At 40.4% G+C, this 19558-nt stretch overlaps 1 protein-coding gene across 1 annotated transcript in view; it reads right to left on the reverse strand.

Annotated features, from left to right (window-relative positions):
• Positions 1 to 4961: 4961 nt before the first annotated feature.
• The window catches only part of mybbp1a (MYB binding protein 1a), a 52661-nt gene continuing 38064 nt past the window's right edge, over positions 4962 to 19558 (reverse strand). Inside the window, exons 21-28 of the mRNA XM_062960678.1 lie at positions 19332 to 19466; positions 14303 to 14411; positions 14059 to 14187; positions 12392 to 12460; positions 9526 to 9639; positions 9314 to 9415; positions 6856 to 6980; positions 4962 to 5539 (exon numbers count right to left, since the gene is read on the reverse strand). Coding sequence (XP_062816748.1) covers positions 5149 to 5539; positions 6856 to 6980; positions 9314 to 9415; positions 9526 to 9639; positions 12392 to 12460; positions 14059 to 14187; positions 14303 to 14411; positions 19332 to 19466 — 1174 coding nt within the window. The 3' untranslated portion in view covers positions 4962 to 5148. The remainder of the gene's footprint in view (positions 5540 to 6855; positions 6981 to 9313; positions 9416 to 9525; positions 9640 to 12391; positions 12461 to 14058; positions 14188 to 14302; positions 14412 to 19331; positions 19467 to 19558) is intronic.

The following is a 19558-nucleotide window of genomic DNA, read 5'->3' on the forward strand; positions in this document are numbered from 1 at the left end:
AACAGACAAATATCTTGAGCTCTGAGAATTACCTGGGAAGGAATCCCATTGGAGCATTGGGAGTCACTCTGGACCGTGCTCTGACTTACAAGAAGCACTACTTGAATATGAATATAATATCAATATAATATATGTAATACAATATAATAATAATAATAACGAAACCATGGATCATATCCTCAGCTGCTGTAAGAAAATTGCACAGACAGACTACAAACAGAGGCACAGCTATGTGGCCCAAATGATCCATTGGAACTTATGCCTCAAGTACCACCTCCCAGCAGGAAAGAACTGGTGGGATCACAAACCTGCAAAAGTATTGGAGAATGAGCACGCAAAGATACTGTGGGACTTCCGAATCCAGACTGACAAAGTTCTGGAACACAACACACCAGACATCACAGTTGTGGAAAAGAAAAAGGTTTGGATCATTGATGTCGCCATCCCAGGTGACGAAAAACAACAGGAAAAACTCGGCCGCTATCAGGACCTCAAGATTGAACTTCAAAGACTCTGGCAGAAACCAGTGCAGGTGGTCCCGGTGGTGATGGGCAGACTGGGTGCCATGCCAAAAGATCTCAGCCGGCATTTGGAAACAATAGACATTGACAAAATTACGATCTGCCAACTGCAAAAGGCCACCCGACTGAGATCTGCACGCATCATCCGAAAATACATCACACAGTCCTAAATACTTGGGAAGTGTTTGACTTGTGATTTTGTGATACGAAATCCAGCATATCTATCTTGTTTGCTGTGTCATAATAATAATAATAATAATAATAATAATAATAATAATAATAATAATAATAATAATAATAATAATAATAATAATAAATCACACAGTCCTAGACACTTGGGAAGTGTTCGACTTGTGATTTTGTGATACGAAATCCTCATACCTATCTTGTTTGCTGTGTCATGATAAAATAATAATAATAATAATAATAATAATAATAATAATAATAATAATAATTGGAAAATACATCACACAGTCCTAGACACTTGGGAAGTGTTCGACTTGTGATTTTGTGATACGAAATCCAGCATGTCTATCTTGTTTGCTGTGTCATACAATAAAATAATAATAATAATAATAATAATAGTAATAATATCACTCAAAAATACATCACACAGTTCTAGACACTTAGGAAGTGTTCGATTTGTGAGTCTGTGATATGAAATCCAGCATGTCTATCTTGTTTGCTGTGTCATAATAAGATAATAATAATAATAATAATAATAATAATAATAATAATAATAATAATAATAATAATAATAATACATCACACAGTCGTAGACACTTGGGAAGTGTTCGACTTGTGATTTTGTGATACGAAATCCTCATACCTATCTTGTTTGCTGTGTCATAATAAAATAATAATAATAATTGGAAAATACATCACACAGTCCTAGACACTTGGGAAGTGTTCGACTTATGATTTTGTGATACGAAATCCAGCATATCTATCTTGTTTGCTGTGTCATACAATAAAATAATAATAATAATAATAATAATAATAATAATAATAATAATACTTACTTTCTTAGGCGATTCCTCGTAGTTCGAGGTTGATTGTCTTCCATCTCTGTTGTCTTGGGGATGTGTCCGTAGATGGCTGAAGAGACCTATTCTTGATCCGCATGTTCTCCCACATTGAGGACATCGGTTTCCAGACGGAAGGCGGTCCCGGTCAGGGTTGGCTTGATGCTCCTTCCTCTTGGCACGTTTCTCCCTTATTCGTGCCTCTTCGAACTCCGCAGCACTGCTGGTCACAGCTGACCTCCAATTAGAGCGCTCAAGGGCCAGGGCTTCCCAGTTCTCAGTGTCTATGCCAGAGTTTTGAAGGTTGGCTTTAAGCCCATCTTTCAATCTCTTTTCCTGCCCACCAACATTACGTTTCTCGTTCTTGAGTTCGGAGTAGAGCAACTGCTTTCGGAGACGGTGATCTTTGGGCATTCGGACAACGTGGCATTCAGTCCAGAGGAGTTGATGGCGTAGGAGCATCGCTTCAGTGCTGGTGGTCTTTGCTTCTTCCAGCACACTGACATTTGTCCGTCTGTCTTCCCAAGAGATTTACAGGATTTTTCTAAGGCAACGCTGATGGAAACGCTCTAGGAGTTGAGTGCGACGTCTGTAGACCGTCCACGTTTCGCAGGCATAAAGGACAATGGTTATATAAAAAAGCATATAATAATCATAATAATATTATTCATAACAATAAGGTAAAGTAAAAGGTTTCCCCTGACGTTAAGTCCAGACATGTCTGACTCTAGGGGTTGGTGCTCATCTCCATTTCTAAGCCAAAGAGCCGGCGTTGTCCGTAGACACCTCCAAGGTCATGTGGCTGGCATGACTGCATGGAGCACCGTTACCTTTCCCTATTGATCTACTCACATTGGCATGTTTTCGAATTGCTAGGTTGGCTTAAGCTGGAGCTAACAGCGGGTGCTCACCTTGCTCCCGGGATTTGAACCGGGGACCTTTCGGTCTGCAAGTTCAGCAGCTCAGTGCTTTAACACACTTCGCCACCGGGGCTCCAATAACAATACACTACTATAATTGTATATTAGATATTACATGTAATATTACTAATAATATTGCAGTATAGTGGTATAAGTACAATATAATAATATATAATGCTTAGAATCCCACTGGAGCATTGCAGCACACCCAAATACCTGAGAGTCACTCTGGACCGTGCTCTGACTTACAAGAAATACTGCTTGGATATAAAGCAAAAAGTAGGTGCTAGAAATAATATCATACAACAGCGGACTGGAACAACCTGGGGAATCACAACTGGAGACAGTAAAGACAGTAAAGCCCAGTGTGGCATTCATCTCACCACGTTCAAACAGTGGATGTGGCTCTTAATAAGACATGGTGCATTATCACAGGAGAAATTAGACTGTTTAACCGATATTGCACCACTTGCAGGAAGTAGCAGCTTGTAATAAAACGACCAAGGCATTGACATTTCTGGCCCATCCTCTGTTTGGATATCAGCCAGCATGCCAACACTTTAAATCAAGAAATAGCTTCCTAAACTATAAGATCAACAGGGACATCTCAGCAAGCAAGAGTCCAAAAGTGGCAGCTAAAACCCGGAACTTCAATCAGTGGTTGATACCAGACAAAAAACTCTTTCCTGAGCACACAGAAGACTGGGTGACTTGGAAGGTGCTGAACAGACTGCAATCTGGTACAAAATGAAGAGCCAAACTTAAGAAATGGGGCTACAAAGAGGAGTCCACAACATGCAAACCACAGACTTACTACAGTGCGGTCTAAGCCCTGCCACACACAAAGTGGAGCACCTTCTCACAGCCAAACCAGAGGCACTCCAAGCAGCCAGCTTCTGGTCAAAGGACATTTAGCAGAATGCCAGGTTTTTTAACTTTGTTCTCAATTCACTTCTGACACGATAAATAAATCCCAGTGACATCCTAGAATAACTTCACCTTAGCAACATCCAACCCAGTGACATCACAGACACACACATATACAGGAGAGTCTCACTTATCCAACATAAATGGGCCGGCAGAAGCTTGGATAAGTGAATATCTTGGATAATCTTGTTTACAAGTCTCACTTAGTGCACTTTGATCAGCCCATCCTTATGTTTTATTGCTGCGTTTTAACTTTGTTTGATTTTAATCGTATGTTTTAATTTTCATTCGTGCGTTTTCGGGATTTGATGTTTTATGTATGTATACTTGTTATGCATTTGTAAGCCGCCCTGAGTCCCTGTGGGGAGATAGAGGCGGGGTACAAGAATATTATTATTATTATTATTATTAATTATTATAAGGAGAAATTAAGGAAAAGCCTATATAACATCAAATTAGGTTACGATTTTATAAATAATAATAATAATAATTTTATTTTTATACCCCGCCCCATCTCCCCCAAGGGACTCGGGGCGGCTTACATGGGGCCTAGCCCGATAAAACAATCAATATCAGTAACACGACTATAAAACAATTATACCAGTAAAACATCAATAGCAATAAAACAATCGTTAAATTAAGCAACAAAACATCATGCTATACAACAAATTTGGCAGAAGAAGTAGTTCAATGCGCAGTAATGTTATGTAGTAATTACTGTATTTATGAATTTAGCATCAAAATATCACTATATATTGAAAACATTGACTACAAAAATGCCTTGGATAATCCAGAAGCTTGGATAAGCCGCCCTGAGTCCCTGCGGGGAGATAGAGGCGGGGTACAAGAATATTATTATTATTATTATTATTATTATTATTATTATTATTATTATTATTATTAGGAGGGATTAAGGAAAAGCCTATTAAACATCAAATTAAGTTATGATTTTACAAATTAAGCACCAAAACATACAACAAATTTGACAGAAAAAGTAGTTCAATACGCAATAATGTTATGTTGTAATTACTGTATTTACGAATTTAGCATCAAAATATCACTATATATTGAAAACATTGACTACAAAAATGGCTTGGATAATCCAGAAGCTTGGATAAGCTGCCCTGAGTCCCTGCGGGGAGATAGAGGCGGGGTACAAGAATATTATTATTATTATTATTATTATCATTATTATTATTATGACACAGCAAACAAGATAGATATGCTGGATTTCATATCTATCTTGTTTATTATTATTATTATTATTAATTATTATTATTATTATAAGGAGGGATTAAGGAAAAGCCTATTAAGCATCAAATTAGGTTATGATTTTACAAATTAAGCACCAAAACATACAACAAATTTGACAGAAAAAGTAGTTCAATGAGCAGTAATGTTATGTAGTAATTACTGCATTTACGAATTTAGCATCAAAATATCACGATATACTGATAACATTGACTACAAAAATGCCTTGGATAATCCAGAGGGTAAGCGAGGCTTGGATAAGTGAGACTCTACTGTATAGGCATGTATGTATACATACACACAATGAGATATCCCAATATTCCAAACATATTTTATCTTTAAAACCGTACAAGAAAAAAAAGAAAGAAATATGGAAATCAATGCGAAAAATCGACGATGTATGAATCGCTCTTGCCGTAAAATGTTAAAATGTGCAGCCGGTACACAAAAGAGTGACCGTGTTGGCTAGGTTTCCGTATCCACGCTCGAAGCTCCCCCAAAAATTCAAAGAGGCCCGTTTCTTGCCAGCGGAGCCCCTGCTTTCTTCCCTTTCTTCTTCTTCTTCAGCCTCCTCTTCTTTTCGAGGATGTTGCCCCGCTGGGCCTTATTCTCTTTGGACTCAATGGGAGACTTCTTTGCCAGGGGAGCGGGATCGGGCCCATCGCCTCCTCCTCCTCCTCCTCCTCGGCTCCTCTTCCTTTTCTTCTTCTTTCCCGCAACGGCCTCTTTTCTCCCACTCTTTGCTCCTTCTTCTTCCTGGGATGAGACCGGAGTGGCCTTTTTGCGGTTCTTGCGGATCTTCGTGGCTGGAAGGAAACCTTTCTTCTTCCGCTTCTTCGGGGCCGGATCAGGATCAGCTGTCGGCTTTGGCGGGGCCTTTTCCTTCGCTGGACGGCTGCAAAGTGAAAGCAGAGAGGACCAGTGAAAATTACATATATACATACATACATACATACATATACACACACATATAATACAAGTGAAAATATGGATGCATGTGTATGGCTGGGGTGTCCACTCCCACAAATAACTATAGCTTCCATTACTCAGGAGACACACGCACATATATTTTCACTATTATTATGTGTATAGATACACTTCCAACAGAACCTCTGAAGATGCCAGCCAAAGATGCAGGCAAAACATCAGGAGAGAATGCTGCAGAAACAGGGCCACACAGCTCAAAAAACTTACAGCAGCCCATAATCTATATACAGTAGAGTCTCGCTTCTCCAAGCTAAACGAGCCGGCAGAAGCTTGGATAAGCGAATATCTTGGATAATAAGGAGGGATTAAGGAAAAGCCTCTTAAACATCAAATTAGGTTATGATTTTACAAATTAAGCACCAAAACATCATGTTATACAACAAATTTGAAAGAAAAAGTAGTTCAATACACAGTAATGTTATATAGTAATTACTGTATTTACGAATTTAGCACCAAAATATCACAATATAATGAAAACATTGACTACAAAAATGGCTTGGATAATCCAGAAGTTTGGATAAGTGAGGCTTGGATAAGTGAGACTCTACTGTATATATTACATGTAATATTACTAATAATATAATATATTGATATAGTACAATATAGTAATTTATTGCCAGTATTATGCTATGCTAATAATGTAATAAAAGGTAAAGGTTTCCCCTGACGCTAAGTCCAGTCATGTCTGACTCTGGGGGTTGGTGCTCATCTCCATTTCTAAGCCGAAGAGCCAGCGTTGTCCATAGACACCTCCAAGGTCATGTGGCCAATGGCATGAGTGCATGGAGCGCCATTACCTTCCCGCCGGAGCGGTACCTATTGATCTACTCACATTGGCATGTTTTCGAACTGCTAGGTTGGCAGGAGAATGTTACATACAATATTTATATAAATTTAATTTGTAAGCCGCTCTGAGTCCCCAACAGAACCAGCCAAAGATGCAGGCAAAACATCAGGAGAGAATGCTGCAGAAACAGGGCCACACAGTCCAAAAAACTTATAGCAACCCATAATGATCTCTAATAAGGTTAGAAACCCTTCAGAAATGTGTCTTTTACGGCTGTTAGCAAATGAGATGAAGAAATTTGTCCATATAGCTTTTGTTGCAGCTAGACGAACAAGAGCAAAATATTGGAAGGGGGAAAATAACGACTCATAAAGGGCCAGAGAGGAAAAACTATCAAATGGTCAAGTTATACAATGTAATTTGAAGAGGACATTTACGCGAAGCCCAGGAAATTCATGACGTTCCAGTAGAGGTCGTTGAGCCGGGCGGACTTCCCAAAGCCGGGCTGCTCCCCCAGGACACGCAAAACGGCCGGCAGCTCCGTCAGGTCCAAAGGCGGGCCCTGAGAAAGAGACCCCCAAAAGGAAAAGCTCGATTAGAAACCCTACAAAATATTACCGTATATACTCGAGTATAAGCCGACCCAAATATAAACCGAGGCACCTAATTTTATCGCAAAAAACTGGGATAACTTATTGACTCGAATATAAGCCGAGGGTGGGAAATGCAGCCGCAATGGGTAAATTTCAAAATATAAGTAGATACCAATAAAATGTCATTAATCGAGGCACCAGTAGGTTCAATGTTTTTGAATATTTACCGTATTTCAAGGAAAAACAATAAACTAGCTCTGTAAGTGGAAAAGTAGGGGCAACAAAAACAATATGGTATCAACAATAACGTAATAATAATAATAATAATGGGAACCCCGGTGGCGAAGTGTGTTAAAGCGCTGAACTGTTGAACTTGCGGACCGAAAGGTCCCAGGTTCAAATCCTGGGAGCGGAATGAGCGCCTGCTGTTAGCCCCAGCTCCTGCCAACCTAGCAGTTCGAAAACATGCCAATGTGAGTAGATCAATAGGTACCGCTCCAGCGGGAAGGTAACGGCGCTCCATGTAGTCATGCCGGCCACATGACCTGGAGATGTCTATGGACAACGCCGGCTCTTCAGCTTAGAAATGGAGATGAGACCCACCCCCAGAGTCATTTAGGGCTGGACTTAACGTCAGGGGAAACCTTTACTTTTTAAATAACAATAATAATAATAATAACAATAATAAAAAACTTCATTTGGATCCCACCCTATCTCCCCCTGGGGACTCAGGCCAGCTTCCAACATAGTAACAGGCCAACATTCAATGCTTATATAAATAATGCAGAGCTAGATATAGATATAGCTAGATATAGATATAGCTAGATATATAGATATAGCTAGATATAGATATAGATATTAGATATAGATACTAATTCCACATATGCATTTCCCCCTGAAACTTTTGCAAATCCTCTCTCTATATATGTGTGTGTGTGCATTTCCCCTACAATATTTGCAAGCCATATATATATATATATATATACACACACACACATATATACACACATGCAGTAGAGTCTCACTTATCTAAGCTAAACTGGCCGGCAGAAGCTTGGATAAGCAAATATCTTATGATTTTACAAATTAAGCACCAAAATATCATGTTATACAACAAATTTGACAGAAAAAGTAGTTCATTACACATTAATGCTATATAGTAATTACTGTATTTACGAATTTAGCATCAAAATATCACATTGCATTGAAAACATTGACTACAAAAACGCGTTGGATAATCCAGAACGTTGGATAAGTGAGACTCTACTGTGTGTGTGTGTATATATATATATATACACACACACACATATACACACACACACACAAACACACATATCTATCTAGACATGTCTATATATATTTATGTGTTCATTTCTCCCCTGTAATATTTGCAAGCCCTATATATAGGTAGGTAAGAACACATTCATATCTATCCAGACATATCCCTTTGTATAGATAATTATATCTATATAGGATTTGCAGAGACTTGCAAACATATGAGGGTAATTTCATATATAATAATAATGTATATGTATGGCTACAGATACACAGGTACATGGATCTATATGTAGAAAGGATTTGCAAAGACTTGCAAACATATGAGGGGAAATTCATATATGAAATTAATGTATATAGATAGATACAAATATAAAGGTACATAGAGATGGCAAACGCTTACAAGGGGTTAAGGCCTATTTATCTGTAGGAGAGTTTAAGAAATATTTCAGGGGAAAATGCTTTCATAAGATTAATGAATATATATTTTTCTTCTTCCTCAGTTGCAAGGGTGTCTTTCTCTTTTCAAAACATTCCCTTGATTAAGAGCGAGGGAGGTTTTGCAAAAGAAAACACACTGATAAGGGAGGAGAAGAGAGAAATAGATCACATATTGCAAGTAATAGCCTACAGATATAAGCCGGGGGGGGGGGGGGAGTAGGCTTTTTCAGCTCATAAAAAGGGCTGAAAAACTCGACTTATCTTCAAGTATATACAGTAATATATTTTTATTATTTATTAAAAAAATATGGCCACCAGTCTAGGGAGACACTACAATAATAATAAGGATAAAAATATTATTAAAATATATCTATAAAAATAAAAATATATTAATATGGATGCCACTTGGGGGAAGACACTATAATAACAACGAATGAAAAAATATTATTACATAAAATATTATATATAAAAATTAAAAACCCTTTTGCTGGGAAAACTTATGAAAAGCCAAGTTCATTCAAAATTCATGCAAATGTTGATCCCTTAAGATTACAGAGTCTTAAAGGGGTAGAATTAGACCAGTTACCTGTTTGTTGGACATTTTGATGAGACAACTCAATAGCTCCAGGCAGCGGATGACCTTTTCTTGGTCCACCTTGATCTTGAATTCACCCATGGCCGTCAAAGTCTATGACAAATGGAGAAAGATAACCAACAATCAATTTCTTATCATTCATTACACTGATCTTGTTACACAGTGAAATGATCAGAAAGTGTAAAATCTCAGAAGATGCTCACCTTGGTGACTTGCTTGGTGCCGTCTCTCATCAGCTCTTCCCACTCCTTTTCAGAGAGCGAGAGCTTGAAATCCCGCATCTGGAGAGCTTTCTGGAGAAGCATACAGGCCTGGGCCTGAAACGGAACGATGGAGAAGAGAGTGAAAATTCTCCTTCAAAGAACGGGCAAGAAATGATTGCATTCGCTCAAGTTTCAGAAGCCACAGCTACGGAATATTATCTATATATATATAAATGTAATGTGCATAATTCCCATGGAGTAAACAACAAAACCACTGGACCAAATCACACCAAATTTGGCCATAAGAGACACAGTCATCCAATCTATGTCTTTCAATCAAAAAACCCTTAAAAAGTTAGGTCCAGATTACAGAAAACCCTCCAAAACCAAAAATTACTAACTGCGCATGCGCAGAGGCCCCTGGGGACATTAGCCAGGTGAAAGGGGCTTCAATGGCCATCACACGCCAACAGCAAGGCTTCCTTCCCTTTCCTCAGAGTTGTTGTTGTTGTTGTTATTATTACAGTAGAGTCTCACTTATCCAAGACTCGCTTATCCAAGGTTCTGGATTATCCAATGCATTTTTGTAGTCAATGTTCTCAATATATCGTGATATTTTGGTGCGTATTGAACTACTTTTTCTGTCAAATTTGTCGTATAACATGATGTTTTGGTGCTTAATTTGTAAAATCATAACCTAATTTGATGTTTAATAGGCTTTTCCTTAATCCCTCCTTATTATCCAAGATATTTGCTTATCCAAGGTTCTGCTGGCCTGTTTAGCTTGGATAAGTGAAACTCTACTGTATTATTATTGGGTTCCTGGGAACCATAAAAATGAACAAAACCTGGCAGCCACTATTAAAAAAAAACTCTACAATCTGGACAGTAAATAAAGAACAACACTCTGAAAATAAGGGTATTCCAGACAGGAAACAACCAGAACCAGCTAACACCTCCCAACAAAGCAGGAAACAACCACGCTTTGAAGCTGCAAGCTCATTCAATGCTAATCAAGGTGACTAATTACAACATTCATACTTGCCCACTTAGGACGACACCACAGCAACGCGTGACCCTTAACAAAATACTGGGAAATTTCTGGAACCTTGAACAGCATTTCCAAAATATCAAGTATCTATGTATGACCTTGTAACTGAGCAAATAGACTCCCCTCTGGCCACGCTTGGTGGGTTCTGCGAAAATATGCCGTCAAGTGGCAAATATAATTCAGGCGCATTAGGGTACTTACTCAACCTTACAGTCCTTGCGGATGTATATATTTTTTTCGCTGAGAGAAGCAAGGGGTTGAGAGACAGCTTGGCTACGCTCTGGCGAGCAACGCAGTCGAGAAGGGCCGCTCTCATTATTCCTGTTTCGTGGCAAACGGAGATAAGGAAACAAGGATGGCTTTCGTGGCGGATGAGCTTAGAAGATTGGAAATTATTTTCTGTAGAGCCAACTGCTTAAGGGAAATGGAGGTCTAGGAAAGGGGCACCAAGGTGCAAACCAAAATACCTTGGAGCTTTCTAAATTAACCGAAAAGTGCCATGCTCCCAAAGAGACTTGACTATTTTAAGATTTCCTAATTCATCTAAAATGCAGATGTGTGCTTCTCATCTTAAGAACAGACAAGCATCTCAAACTCTGAGGATTAACTGGGAAGGAATCCCATTGAAGCATTGCAGCACACCCAAATAATAATAATAATAATAATAATAATAATAATAATAATAATTATTATTATTATTATTATTATTATTGCAACCCAGGAGCCAGCCATCAGAACAAATGCAATTAAGGCCAAGATCGAAAAATCAGCTGATGACCCAAAATGCAGACTGTGCAAGGAAACTGACGAAACCATGGATCATATCCTCAGCTGCTGTAAGAATATCACACAGACAGACTACAAACAGAGGCACAACCATGTGGCCCAAATGATTCATTGGAATTGATGCCTCAAGTACCACCTTCCAGCAGTAAAGAACTGGTGGGATCACAAACCTGCAAAAGTATTGGAAAATGAGCATGCAAAGATACTGTGGGACTTCCGAATCCAGACTGACAAAGTTCTGGAACACAACACACCAGACATCACAGTTGTGGAAAAGAAAAAGGTTTGGATCATTGATGTCGCCATCCCAGGTGACGAAAAACAACAGGAAAAACTCAGCCGCTCTCAGGACCTCAAGATTGAACTTCAAAGACTCTGGCAGAAACCAGTGCAGGTGGTCCCGGTGGTGATGGGCACATTGGGTGCTGTGCCAAAAGATCTCAGACAGCATTTCGAGACAATAGACATTGACAAAATTATGATCTGCCAACTGCAAAAGGCCACCCTACTGGGATCTGCGCGCATCATCCGAAAATACATCACACAGTCCTAGACGCTTGGGAAGTGTTTGACTTGTGATTTTGTGATACGAAATCCAGCATATCTATCTTGTTTGCGGTGTCATACAATATAACAACAACAACAACAAAACAACAATACATAATAGGTCACAGAATCATAGACCCCAAAGGGTCAATAATAATAATAATAACAACAACAAAACAACAATATATACATAATGTGTCACAGAATTATAAACCCCAAAGGGCCATCTATAACAACAACAACAAAAACAAAAACAACAGCATTTGCAGCTCTTTGATATCCCACCCCCTCTCTTATCTTCCTTAATAACACTTTGAATGCCAAGGTTAATATCAGTGGAGGTCATGACCATTTTGAATCTTAGGTTTTTTTTAGAAAGTATCCATGGTCAACTTCCACTGTAGAGGCTAAACCTGCAAACACAGAGGGCCAGCTGCCTTTCCCCTTTCCGGTTCAAGACTGTCTCTGCCAGCACTTCCTTACCTGCTGGGGCTGCCTGGCTCCCTCCGTGATGGACTTGACGACGGTGGGGATCAACTGCTTGCACATGATCTTCAAGAAAAAAAAGAAGTTATTAGTGGGGAGTCTGCCCACCGTTGCCAGAGTGTTGACATGGAGACGTTGTGAAGAAGACCTGGAGAAGGGAGAAAGGGGGTACTCTTAAAGCTGGAGAAGGGAGAAAGGAGGCCTCCCCAGAGCTGAAGAAGGGAGAAAGGAGTTCCTATCAGAGCTGGAGAAGAAAGGAGGTAAAGGTGGAAAAGGGAGAAAGGAGGCATCCTCAGAGCTGGAGAAGGGAGAAAGGAGGCCTCCTTGGAGCTGGAGGAGGAAGAAGGCCTCCCCAGAGCAGGAGAAAAGAAAAAGGAGGCAGCGAGAACGGAGGCTTGCTCAGAGCTGGAGAAGGGAGAAAGGAAGCCCTATCAGAGCTGGAGAACAGAGGGTTGCTCAGAGCTGGAGATGAGAGAAAGAAGGCCTTCCACTCAGAGCTGAAGAAGGGAGAAAGGAAGCCCTATCAGAGCTGGAGAATGGAGGCTTGCTCAGAGCTGGAGAAGGGAGAAAGGAAGCCCTATCAGAGCTGGAGAATGGAGGCTTGCTCAGAGCTGGAGAAGGGAGAAAGGAAGCCCTATCAGAGCTGGAGAATGGAGGCTTGCTCAGAGCTGGAGAAGGGAGAAAGGAAGCCCTATCAGAGCTGGAGAATGGAGGCTTGCTCAGAGCTGGAGAAGGGAGAAAGGAAGCCCTATCAGAGCTGGAGAATGGAGGCTTGCTCAGAGCTGGAGAAGGGAGAAAGGAAGCCCTATCAGAGCTGGAGAATGGAGGCTTGCTCAGAGCTGGAGAAGGGAGAAAGGAAGCCCTATCAGAGCTGGAGAATGGAGGCTTGCTCAGAGCTGGAGAAGGGAGAAAGGAAGCCCTATCAGAGCTGGAGAACAGAGGGTTGCTCAGAGCTGGAGATGAGAGAAAGAAGGCCTTCCACTCAGAGCTGGAGAAGGGAGAAAGGCCAGCAACGGTTCCAAACGACACTAGGATGCTGCCAGCAGGACCTGCCCTAGGTATTTTTCAAGTGTAGGCGAACAGATTCCCCCCCCCCCCCCCCAATCAATCACTGAAAAATAAAAGCGCTGGATAAGCAAAAATGTTGGATAATAAGGAGGGAGAAAATCGAGAGAAAAAGCAGTTCAATACATGGTAATGTTATGTAGGAATTACAATATTTGCGAATTTAGCACCAAACATTGAACAGGGATATAGGGCAGTGTGGACTTAGATAACCCAGTTCAAAGCAAATATTGAGGGTTATTCTGCCTTGATATTCTGGGTTATATTGCTGTGTGGAAGAGCCCTGTGGGTCTTTCAACACAGCCATATAACCCATAATATCAAGGCAGATGATTAAAAGACCAACAAAAGGGAATCTGGCCCCCAATATTTAAAAAAATCCTCTAAAATTAGGACAATAAATAAAGAACAACACTCTGAAAACGGGAAATCCAGACAGTAAACAATCAGAGATAGCTAACACTTCCCAAAAAACGATTCTCCCAGGCAAGAAGAAGCAAGGCCTTGAAGCCACAGGGCCATTAAATGCTAATTAAGGTAATTAATTAATTACAACACTCACACCTGCTTCAAAACTGCGCCCCTAACTGCCACCTTACCGGGTGCCGCTCGAAAAGATCGAGGAACATAGATCCCGTCAGCGGGTTTTTGCGTTTGCTGAAAAAGAGGCTCAAGGCCTCCATGTATGCACTGGCCGCTCGGTCCAGATCGAGGCTGCTGACAGGAGGCTGTTGGGAAAGGAAGAGGCACCAGGTGAGCGCTTCCATCATCATCATCATCATCATCATCATCATCATCATCCCTTCACCTTTATCCAGATGTGACGACACTGACGGGCCTTACCTGGGCAACTGGCACGTCACTTCCTCCACCGCTCTTTGGCTTCTTTTTTGGTGACGCTTCGTGAGCCCCCACATTCCCCTTCAGCACCCGGCAGAGGTACAAAGAGGCACTGAAAGCAGAGGAAGGAAGGAAAGCAAAAAAGGTGTATGCATAGCTATTCAATGGGGAACTAGAACTGGAGCATGTATCTTTTTTAAGGTTAATCTTTAGATCTTGTTGTGGCTGTAATACGAGGGCTATCCAGAAAGTAGATTACGTTTTGGAATTAAAAATGAACAAAGTATAGGAGAAAACATTTACCATATGCAGTTGAAAGCCACACCCAAAGACCACTTCTCAACATAGTCGCCATTCAAATCTAGGCACTTATCATAGCGAGGAATGAGCTTGGCAACTCCTTCTCCACAAAACTCTGCCGCTTGCGTTCTCAACCAGCCAGTCACCCCTTCCCGCAGCTGCACATGGTCGCCAAAACGCTGCGTTGAGGACACAAGCGGCAGAGTTTTGTGGGGAAGGAGTTGCCAAGCTCATTCATCGCTATGATAAGTGCCTAGATTTGAAAGGCGACTATGTTGAGAAGTGGTATTTGGGTGTCGCCATTCAAATCTAGGCACTTATCATAGCGAGGAATGAGCCTGGCAACTCCTTCCCCACCCAACTCTGCTGCTTGATTCTTCAACCAGCCAGTCACTCCTTCCAGCAGCTGCGATCCAGGACGAGCATGGGGGAAAGTTGACCGTGGGGATTTTGCACGGCAGATGAAAAAACAATTCCCACCCAGAAGACTCCAGAACTTCACATGTGCGACCCGCCGTGTGGGGTCAGGCGTCCCCATGAAACAACAAAATCCCCGCGCTCAACTTTCCCCCACGCTCGACCTGGACCGCAGTTGTGGGAAGCGGTGACTGGCTGCTTGAGGACGCAAGCGGCAGAGTTTTGTGGGGAAGGAGTAGCCAAGCTCATTTATCGCTATGATAAGTGCCTAGATTTGAATGGCGACTATGTTGAGAAGTGGTATTTGGATGTGGCTTTCAACTGCATATGGTAAATGTTTTCTCGTATACTTTTTTCATTTGAGTAATATATATTATTATATTGTTAAATTGATACAAGAGACATGGTGGAAAGATGTCTTCCTAGCCCCATATAATATGTAATGTAATGTAATATTACATTAGTATTGTACTGGTCACTTATAAAGGCTTGATTTAACTTGCCAGCTTTGCATGTGGTAAAACCATGGTTCGCCTTTGGGATCTACTGTATATACTCAAGTATAAGCCGACCCAAATATAAGCTGAGGCACCTAATTTTACCACAAAAAAATGGGAAAACATTGACTCCAGTATAAGCAGAGGGTGGGAAATTTCAGAAATAAAAATAGATACCAATAAAATTACATTAATTGAGGCATCAGTAGGTTAAATGTTTTTGAATATTTACATAAAGCTCAAATTTAACATAAGACTGTCCACCTCTGATCAAATCATGATTCTCATCTTCTTCAATGTAAATGCGCTTATGTATCCTTTTAATAATAATAGAGTAAAATAATAAATGTAATAACAATAATAGTATCAGAGTGAAATAATAAATGTATTAATAATAATAAAAATAGAGTAAAATAAATGTAATACTAACCATAATAATAGAGTAAAATAATACATGTAATAATACCAATAAAAATAGAGAAAAATAATGTAAATGTACCATATATATCGAGTATAAGCCAGTCAGGACCCTCACTCGAGTATAAGCCGAGAGGGGCTTTTTCAGTCCTAAAAAAAGGCTGAAAAACCAGGCTTATACTCAAATATAGTGTGTTAAAGTGCTGAGCTGCTGAACTTGCAGACCGAAAGGTCCCAGGTTCAAATCCCGGGAGCGGAATGAGCACCCGCTGTTAGCCCCAGCTCCTGCCAACCGAGCAGTTTGAAAACATGCAAATGTGAGTAGATCAATAGGTACCGCTCCGGCAGGAAGGTAGCGGCGCTCCATGCAGTCATGCCAATGGCCACATTACCTTGGAGGTGTCTACGGACAAAGCCGGCTTTTCGGCTTAGAAATGGAGATGAGCACCAACCCCCAGAGTCCGTCACGACTGGACTTAATGTCAGCGGAAAACCTTTACCTTTTTACCCAGGGGTCCTCAAACTTTTAAAGCAGAGGGCCATTCCACAATCCTTCAGAGTGTTGAGGGGCCGAATTATCATTTGGGGAAAAAAAACCGAACAAATTCCTATGTACACTGCACATATCTTATTTTTAGTGCAAAACAACAACAATAACAATGAAAGAACAATACAATATTTTAAAATGAAAACAATTTTAACCAACATAAACCTATCACGATTTCAATAGGAAGTGTGGGCCTGCTTCTGGCCAATGAGATAGTCAGGTTAATTAGGATTGTTGTTGTTGTTGTGTGTCTTCAAGTCATTTCAGACTTTGGGCAAGCCTAAGTCCAAAATTATTTATTTATTCATTGACTACATTTATTTACTACATTTATATCCCACCCTTCTCACCCCAAAGGGAACTCAGAGCAGCTGTATGTACATACAATATATTATAATAATAATAATAATAATAATAATAATAATAATAATAAAACTTTATTTATACCCCGCCACCATCTCCCCAACGGGGACTCGGGGCGGCTTACATGGGGCCATGCCCAGACACCATACAATATAACAAAATAAAACAACATATCATAACACAATATAACAGTGCAAAAATAATCATATACATTACAGCACAAATCAGAGAAAACAGTAAAAAACAGGGCGGGCCACATGAACACTTAATTAAAAACTCGGGAGAGAGAGACATAGGAATAGGGGGAAACAGGGAAATAAAATGGTGGAGCAGTCTAAAGGATAAAAACCAAGGGGAATGGCCAGAGCAATATATTACATTTACTCCCCAAAGGCACATCGGAAAAGCCATGTTTTTAGATCTTTCTTAAAGGCTAACAAGGTGGGGGCTTGCCTAATCTCAGTGGGCAATGAATTCCACAGTCGGGGGGCCACAGCAGAAAAAGCCCTCTCCCTCGTTCCCACAAGACGGGCCTGGGACAGAGGCAGTGGCGAAAGGAAGGCCTCCCCGGATGAACGAAGGGAACGAGCAGGTTTATGGTAGGAGATACGGTCCCTAAGGTAGGTGGGTCCCAAACCGTTTAGGGCTTTATAGATGATGGTCTGCACCTTGAATTGGGACCGGAAAGTGAACGGCAGCCAGTGGAGCTCTTTAAACAGGGGAGTAGATCGTTCCCTGTAGCTCGCCCCTGTTATTAATCTGTTATAATTATTAACAGTAATCTATTATATTATTAACATAGCACAATATTAGCATTATACTATATTGATCTATACCACTATACTGTAATATTATATGTAATATATTACATATAATTAATATTATTATATGATATTATTGTTAGTGTTGTATTGTATAAAATGATAATATTATTATCAATATTATATGTATATACAATCTATATATATAAAAGAGTGATGGCATCAGGGCAGCGGACAAAACAACAAAACTACAGGCCCCCCAACCTCGAAATTTAACAACACAACCCATCATTCACGGCTCTAGGTTGATACAACAAAAAGAAAAGAAAAATAAAGTCCTAATTACAGGGAGAGGAATAATAGTTTTTTATCCAATTGCTGCCAGTTTGAAGGCTAAGCTCCGCCCACTTGGTCTCCTAGCAACTTACTCAGCCCAGGGGACAGGCACAGTTAGGCCTCACTTAGGCCTCTTCCACAGATTATCAGATTTGAACTGGATTATATGGCAGTGTAGACTCAAGGCCCTTCCACACAGCTATATAACCCATTTAGAATCTTATATTATCTGCTTTGAACTGGATTATCTTGACTCCACACTGCCATATAATCCACTTCAGTGTGCATACTAAACATAAAGACTACCATACAACAGACATTCAATACCACCACTACCTCAACAATTTCTCACCAACACCACCAGAAAACGCCACAGCAACGCGTGGCCGGGCACAGCTAGTATATTATATTATTAAAACTGATATAAAATATTATATTATAAATGAGGGCGGGGGGCCAGGTAAATTACCTTGGAGGGCCGCATCCGGCCCCCGGGCCTTAGTTTGGGGACCCCTGTTTTTACCTATACTCAAATATATGCAGAAATATTACATTAGTGTTGTATTGGTCACTTATAAAGGCTTGATTTAACCTCCAGTTTGCCAGTAAAACCAAATGACTTTGTCACGAAAAGATGCATGCATTTACAAAGCATGTCACTGACACAAAGAGTTTGAAAAGTTTTTGCATGTGGCAAAACCATGGTTCGCCTTTGGGATCTATTTTCCACCCCAAATATTTAGAAGCAGTGGCTAGCTGAATCGTGAGGCACTAACTCTTTCAGAAAGGAGGAGAAGGGCATGTGGAGAAGGACTTGAACATCTATGGATTTCGGTATCCACGGAGGTCCTGGAACCAATGCCAGTGGATACCAAAGGTCAGCTGTGTCCATATATGGAAGTGACCCCTCTCATTAAACACAACAGAAGCAAAATATGTGGTGACTTTATCAGAAGCTCAGCAACTTGGATGCCTTGTTTCAAAGGGAGGATCTCATTCCAGCATTTGTGGCAACTTGGGACTCAAAGGCAAGAAAACTGAACCTAGATTTTCAAACTAAGCAGAGAGTGGAACAGATAATAGAAGACTGCTCTGGTCTTCTCTTTATTTATGAATATTTAAAAAATATTTATTGCATTTTAACTTACATTTCAATCGACAGACCCAGGTTTTTTTTTTTTTTGAACATGCCTACCTGTATTTTATAATGTGTTTTATGAATACTGATGTAAGTTAATAATTTTTTAACTGATTTATATTGCACTGTATAATTTTTATATATGCGTTTTATTGTAAGCCGCCCTGAGTCCCCTGTTGGGTGAGAAGGGCGGGATATAAATATTGTAATAAATAAATAAATAAATAAATAATCGTATTGGACGCGCCAAACTCACCTGAAACAGTACAAGGCGACGGTGGAGTCGCGCTGCTTGCAGGCTCTTTTCACCAGACTTTCCAGCTGGTTGTGTAGTTCCTCCTGGATGGGCCCGACGTTTCTGCAATACTGCTTCGATCTGCACAAGCTGTTCCTGAAAGCCAAAGCAACACCATACAATGCACACCTCACACCTCAGCCCAGAGCAGCTTCGCATCTTAACTTTTGCATCCGCACATCCTCTCC

Source organism: Anolis carolinensis, unplaced genomic scaffold (assembly GCF_035594765.1).
Source record: "Anolis carolinensis isolate JA03-04 unplaced genomic scaffold, rAnoCar3.1.pri scaffold_7, whole genome shotgun sequence".
Lineage (NCBI taxonomy): Eukaryota > Metazoa > Chordata > Lepidosauria > Squamata > Dactyloidae > Anolis > Anolis carolinensis.